Source organism: Podarcis raffonei, chromosome 1, assembly GCF_027172205.1.
Source record: "Podarcis raffonei isolate rPodRaf1 chromosome 1, rPodRaf1.pri, whole genome shotgun sequence".
Classification (NCBI taxonomy): Eukaryota; Metazoa; Chordata; class Lepidosauria; order Squamata; family Lacertidae; genus Podarcis; species Podarcis raffonei.
In genome coordinates this window covers 133948132-133955164 of record NC_070602.1, presented here as the reverse complement: position 1 = coordinate 133955164, position 7033 = coordinate 133948132, and the positions used below count along the sequence as shown (strand labels likewise).

General features: G+C 42.0%; 1 protein-coding gene across 3 annotated transcripts; it reads right to left on the bottom strand.

The window, feature by feature from the left end:
- On the bottom strand, nt 1-6585 carry METTL21A (methyltransferase 21A, HSPA lysine). 3 transcript variants are annotated; one of them, XM_053363147.1, is made up of 4 exons: nt 6399-6585; nt 3783-3937; nt 2418-2529; nt 1-1264 (listed from the first exon to the last, which is right to left on the bottom strand). In XM_053363147.1, exons 1-4 carry the CDS (start codon nt 6469-6471, stop codon nt 867-869), a joined length of 738 nt encoding a protein of 245 aa, XP_053219122.1. In that variant the 5' UTR covers nt 6472-6585; the 3' UTR covers nt 1-866. The 3 variants fall into 3 exon arrangements, with proteins under 3 accessions (XP_053219122.1, XP_053219130.1, XP_053219139.1); XM_053363155.1 differs by having other exon boundaries at nt 6385-6481; XM_053363164.1 differs by lacking the exon at nt 6399-6585 and adding an exon at nt 6320-6385.
- Nucleotides 6586-7033: the final 448 nt, after the last annotated feature.

The following is a 7033-nucleotide window of genomic DNA, read 5'->3' as shown; positions in this document are numbered from 1 at the left end:
GAAAACTTTATTAAATATAGATTAGTGATTTACTTAACTAATGTATTACAATTTTACTTTTCGATAAAATAATAGGGATCCACTTAAGAGAATAAACACAGATTTGTATCATCTTTAGACTTGATAAATAAACTTACTGGACAGCCTGAATGTGCACTGATGAATTATAAACTTGATTATTGAAAAACAACTAATGAAGAATATTTGTGAACATATTACAGAATGAATTTCTAAGGAACTAGGCAACTCTAAATAATAATGATGTTAGACTAATTAGTCTCATGCGAAATATCTAGAAGAATTTAAACATTCTATTAGGAATGCCAATCAATAACTCCCCTTATGTTTTGGTATATTATTTCTCTATAGAATGATTGATCATTGTTCCAGTTAGCCTGATAGAAAATTGCTAACTGATCCATTCTCTCTAAGTACACAAACAGCAAAACTGGTTTGTTTTTACATAATATAGCCAAATATTTCCTTGTGGATATCACATCCCCGCCCCCAATGCACTGCATAATTCAGATTTGCTGTTCCATTGGGGGAAGTGCCCTGAGATATAGTTCTGAGCAGTATAGCTTAACACCAGCGGGAAACAGAGGTAAACTGTCACTATTATTAATCTAATTGGATTTTTCCATTTACTTGAAGCCAGCAGGTCCTACGTTTCCTCAGTGGAAGGCTTGGCCCTTGCACACTAATAATTCATTGGTCCATTTATAATTTATTTGGATTACCTGAGTTACCATGATCGGGATGGGAAAAAACAGGAGGAATGGCTGGATGAAAGGCCTAAATTCAGTTGTTTGATCCAGGTATGATTGCAAGTGGCGGGAATGAGCATACAAAAGCTCACAAACTAATCACAGATCTGCTTTCTGGGCTTTCCTCTGTGCTCTGAATATATGCACATCATTACTAGGGTCATAGTGCACCTCGTATACTGAAAACCGCTCCTTCAACATCTTCAGGAAGTTGTGGTCTCGCTCATAACGGAGGCGGCATGATAGTAGGATCACCGTCTGTTCAGAGCAGAGATGGTCCAGCGTTTCAAGAAGATCGGCAAACGTTTCTTCCAGGTAAACAATGTCTGCTCCCAAGATAAAGTCATATCCTCCTGAAGAGAAGCTCCCCAAGTCTCGGCCCCAAGTCAGTTCCTTTACTGCTGTCCTTGGCCGGATGTCAGCAGGTAAATTAGCTTGGACGTTTGACTCCAGTAGAGCCAAGGCTGCCTTCCTGTCTGTGATTGTCACTTGAGCACCTAACGTGCCAAAAAAGAGGAGGAGGAGGAGGAGGAGGAGGAGGAGGAGGAGAAGGAGAAGGAGAAGGAGAAGGAGAAGGAGAAGGAGAAGGAGAAGGAGGAGAAATCAAACGCGTGAAGACAAATTGCCGGTGTCCAGCACAACTTTCAAAACACAGGTTCATTTCCCCAAACAACAAAACCATTTCTCGGGTTGATTCCTATGTAAACTCATGTTCGGAATTATTATTATTAATGTTCAGTACGGCCCAGTCATGTCATTCAGCCAAGCTATCCAGACCAAGAGAGTGTTCTAATGCTCAATAAAAGAATATGCTACCATATTTCTATCACTGCATTGCTATGTTAATCCATTATGAGCAAGTCCCTGTTAATAACCTTGCAGCCCCATTCTGGGTCAGCTGAAGTTTCTAGATCATTTCAAGGCAGCCCCACAAACGCCATGCAGCAGTAATTCAAGTGGTTGCATTTCAAGAGTTGAAAGGTTATCTTGGTTTAGAGTCATAAATGGTATATCAACTGAAGATGAGTTGGACTGGACTTGCACCCAGATATGTGTATATAGGACTGCAGTCTGAAAAGGCAAAATCTTGGGATGGCTGCAAAATAAACATGTCTGGTATAGGATCCCCCAACACCCCCCCAAAAAAGGTAAAAGGTAAAGGTACCCCTGCCCGTACGGGCCAGTCTTGCCAGACTCTAGGGTTGCGCACTCATCTCACTCTATAGGCCGGGAGCCAGCGCTGTCCGCAGACACTTCCGGGTCACGTGGCCAGCGTGACAAGCTGCATCTGGCGAGCCAGCGCAGCACACGGAACGCCGTTTACCTTCCCGCTGGTAAGCGGTCCCTATTTATCTACTTGCACCTGGGGGTGCTTTCGAACTGCTAGGTTGGCAGGCGCTGGGACCGAACAATGGGAGCGCACCCCGCCGCGGGGATTCGAACCGCCGACCATGCGATCGGCAAGTCCTAGGCACTGAGGTTTTACCCACAGCGCCACCCGCGTCCCTCCCCCCCAAAAAAACCCACACAATAAAAAGGGATTTGTGCTCTGCAGTGAACAACACCCAAGGAAAACAATGTAACTCAGAATTACTGTCAGATGAACTTAATAGGCCACATCAGCACCAGTTTCTGCGAAGAGAAACTTACCAAGCAATGCAGCTACAATTCCCAGCAAGCCTGTTCCGGCTCCTAACTCAATCACCAAGCGTCCTTGTAGATCAATGCCTCCCATCTCCAAGAAAGTACACAAAACCACAGCCTGGGCACCCGAAAGAGGGAAAAAATCTAATTAAAAAGAATGCTTATTTAGGTTAATGCCAAATCACAGCATTGCTCATGTGGGTCACATGACAAACATGCAAAAAAGTTGAGGGCAGCAAACCGCTGTGAAGTGCAGGCAGACCAGAATATTATTCTTCTTCTTCGGACCTAAATACTCAGGGGGACTGGAGAGGTTAAAACTAGGAGTCTGGGTGTCCCTGCCTCAAATGAGGATTTAACTGCAAATTATTAATTTCTAGTGAAGTTACTCTGCTCAGCGGATTGTGAGCTATTTAAAACTGTACTTTTTGATAAATATACACTAAAGAATTCAGTCTCCTTGAGGGCTGTACTAATGATCTATTTGTTTGGCTACTCATAAATTTATCTTCTTCAGGTAGGAAAGTTAGGTGTTAAAACTGATTTTTTTGAAGGAAGGTACACATCCAATGAGATTTCACATCCCTGAACAGATCACACCTTGTTAAGAGATGATGAAAGAACTAATCCTTCTGTTGTGCACAATAAAATGAGGACAGCTTACAACAAGAGCGTTTTTCCAGCGCTCAACAGAAAAACAAGAAATATCAGGGTTTTATTTTTTATTTTTTTTAATGTGGCATCACCAATGGTTCATTCCGTAAAGACTGTACCATCAGTACCCAAACAGACAGCAGTGGGATCCTATACATGTCTATTCAGAAACAGGTTCTGTTGAGTTCAACATGACTTACTCTCAGGTAAGAGTGTCTATGACTACAGTGAAGTATACTGTCATCTGAAACTATGCCAAAACATTAAAAACACAGTATACAGTGCATTATAAATGTGTAAGGTGTTTCTTTAAACATTTACAGTATGACTTTCATCCTCCATTGTCTCTTTTGAAATGTGTGGCTTTGAAGATCAACAGTTCAGTGTGCAGTGAACATCCATATCAGGTTTTATCAGTTTCTCTGCTACCCAAATAATAGTTTAAGCAACACCACAAATACAGATAGGATTATTAGGACAACTAGATTAGATCATCGTTACGATGGCAGGACTACTATAATTTGGAGGTAAATCCTACTATATCCATTATTAGTAAGCACGCACAGGATCAGGCTACAAAAGCATTGAAGAACTACTGATTTAGGAATTGGGGTGGGGGCTGGACAAGTGACTATTCATGCCCACCTTTAAACAGCAAAGGATCATCTTTAAATAGCAACAGTGTCAGAAAACGAGTAAGTGCAAAATTATACGGACCGCATCCCAAACAACAGCTGCAACACCCAGCTGCTTCCAGTTCTGCTGGATCTCGATGGTGTGGTTGGCAAAACAGTATGTAGAGGAAGACTTGTGCAACTTCTGCATCCCCCAAGCAGCCGTGTCATCGTAAGGAACCAAGGCCATCTTTTCGTCTGCCAAACCAAATAGAAGTATAGCATTAGGGGGAAAGTTTGTACAAAAGGCTCTTCCTATTTCTTCAAATTCCATCAGCAAAGGTTGAGTTTTGCCCGACTCCACAATTCACTTATTCTGATTTTACACTCACTCCATGCCAAATGTTTTACTGAAACGTAAAATATTCACACTAGGAATTTATCTCTGAGTTTTACTTCAGTTGTGGAAAGCAAACTACCAGTGCTTCTGGAAGATGCCAAGAATTCTTCTCTATAGGCGACCTCCTTACATTTGCTTGATGCTTAGCTAGCAGTCAGGACTATTTTCATTTTATCTTCATCTTCCCATGCATGTAAAAACAGAACCAAATTAAATCAAAGAAAAATAAAATGTATTTCATGACTTTGATCTTACAAATTTCTATCCAGGGATTATTATTGACGAAACTGGGCATACATGGATACAGTATTCCTGTCCCAAAACGTTAAGTATTAGAAGTCTGCTTTAACAAGTGAATTTTAAAGCCTGTCTGAACAACACATGAAGAGAGGGAGCCTGATGGATCTCACCAGAGAAGGCATGTCCAAGCACCGTGCCACCACTAAAAAGGGCCATGAAACCACGCTTTGAATTTCTACTCATGATGGGACATAGAAAAGGCTCTGAGGCTGAGCTCATGGCCTGATCAGTTTCATATGGGAGAAAGTTGGGTCAACTAAGGCTCTAAACAGTTTAATAGCAACATTTTGAAATTCAGCCTTTTTAAAAAAGGAAACTGAAGATGAAGTAAGATCAGAGGTATACGTTCTGACATTCCAGCCAGTTGAATTTTGGACCAATTGCAATTGAATGAGCAGTGATTAAAGGCAGATCCTCATGGAAAGAAGTCATACAACCTGGAAGATTGCATGAGTGATTATGCTCAGGTCCAAATTCCCTAAGAAAGATTACAGCTAGCAAACTAACCTGAAAAATGACTCTCGTCCAGCACTGATACTGGATATCCAGAATCGCTACCCTAAGCTGCATATCTGATCTTGCAGAAGGAGTACGACTCCACCCAGAACAGGGTTGTATACCTAATTCCTGGTTGGAAGAATTTCTGATCAAAAGGACATCAGCTTCATGCGATTATTTGCCACCAACCATTCCTGAACTGACACTGGGCACTGATTTAGAGTTTCCATCACCTCACAGGGATGAGAAGGTGAGAAAGAAAGGGAGAGAAGTATCTCCTCAGCATACTCATGATCTCAGACAGCAGTTTCATGTATCTTGTGAGCTCCTGCGCTGAAGAGCGGTATATAACCCTTAATAAATAATTGCATGTGCATGTCTAAAAGCACGAGAGACAGCTTAGTATCCTTTGGCACCCCACAAACCAAATCCTATACGGCAGGACAGCAGTCCCACAATTATTATTGTGCAATTTTACTTTCGCACATGGGGGCCCAGAACATAACTCCTCCCTATAAGTGGGGAGTCATCTATATTTGCACACAACCACCCTGTGAGGTGGGTTGTCAAAAATTCAGTTTTCACAAATGTGGGGGCCCTGGAGGCAGGAAGTGCCACCTTACCTGGTTCTTTTACACATTGATGGGATGGAGGTGGGCACATACCTGATGTTTTCCTTTCCCACAGGAGGTTGGATGGATGGATGGATGGATAGATAGATATATAGATAGAATTGTAGAGTTTGAAGGGACCCTTAGGATCATCTAGTCCAACCCCCTGCAAGGCAGGACTATGCATCTGTTCCATGTGGGGATCGAACCTGCAACCGTGGCATTATCGGCACCACACTCTAACCACCTGAGCTGTGTGTTGTGTGTGATCCAATGAAAAAGGCTATTTGTGTATTTCTCTTATTAACTGTAACCTGGAGAAACCATAGCCTATTTAATGAAAGGGCTGATGCTGTGCTGTTTGCATTGCAATTATTTGTATGGTTTTAACAGATCTTACATATAAGAAAGAGAGAGAGAGAGAGAGAGAGAAATTTTTAATTCTATCCATGTTTCATTGTTTCTTGGTTGTTTCTGCTCACACACACACACACACACACACACCGTTTTTAGCTGTTCTTATTTTATCTGTAAGCTGCCCTGCCAAGGAAACGGGCAGGGTTAATAAAAATAAAGAGAATAGATTCCCTGTAGCTCATGCATCTTTTTTTGGCTTGGTGATTTAACTCTGCCATTAGACGAAGTGTGTCTGTGCTATGCTAACAGCATGTCTGTTATTCTTGAATAAAAATTATATTATTTGGAATTGAAGAACAAAAACGCCTAGCTCGTTTTCCTGCAGACGTTAATTTTCTATGCTCGCCCTACCCTTGGTTTAATAATAATAATAATAATAATAATAATAATAATAATAATAATATATTGGTTAACCTTCAGGAGAGGGGTACCTGGCCTCCCTCCCTTCTTGTTGCTAGGATACCCAACACTCCCCCCACCCTCCTTTGCTCACGTGACGCGGGGTCTACGGAGACCTTCCACTTGTCCCGGGAACCAACTTTCGGCGGCGCGGGAGCAGCGAGCATGCGCACAGCAGCCAGCACGGCCGGACTACAGGCATAGAAGGAAAAACGTGTAGAGGTATGCACTCGGCTTTAACTTCCGGTTACGATTTCTTTTCTTTCTTTTTTTCAGTTGAGTCATCGTTCTGCCCCTTCCTGCTCTACAATTCGTTTACAGTATTCTGATTCTGCATGGACTAAAACCGGAAGAGTTACACACAGAGCTTTAACTACCGGTTATAATGTCTTCTCTCCTTTTTTAAAAAGCAAAGGCGCCAATGATTCTTATTTACTGTACTTACTGGTTGCCTCTTTGCAGCAGGAGGAATCGCGCCCTGGGTTTTTTTTCTTTTTAATAATCAGTTTTCTTATGCAATTAAAGAAGAACTGGATTGGCTGCGAAGTAGAAGCATGGGAGGTTCCCCAAAGCACCCTCTTTGGATCTCGTAATTTTTTAAGCTCTGCAGTCTCTCTGCGCACAAGTAGCATAGGTTTGCAATTATGATAATTATGATAATAAAAACTTAAAGAAGAACTGCATTGGCTGCGAAGTAGAAGCATGGGAGGCGGTTCCCCAAAGCACCCT

Coding starts and splice junctions, on each gene's coding strand:
- METTL21A (XM_053363147.1), bottom strand. CDS start 6,471: ATGCTCGCTGCTCCCGCGCCGCCGAAAGTTGGTTCCCGGGACAAGTGG. Junction 2,530..3,782: donor CAGCTGTTGTTTGGGATGCG/GTCCGTATAATT, acceptor TCGGGTGCCCAG/GCTGTGGTTTTGTGTACTTT. Junction 1,265..2,417: donor AATTGTAGCTGCATTGCTTG/GTAAGTTTCTCT, acceptor TTGGCACGTTAG/GTGCTCAAGTGACAATCACA.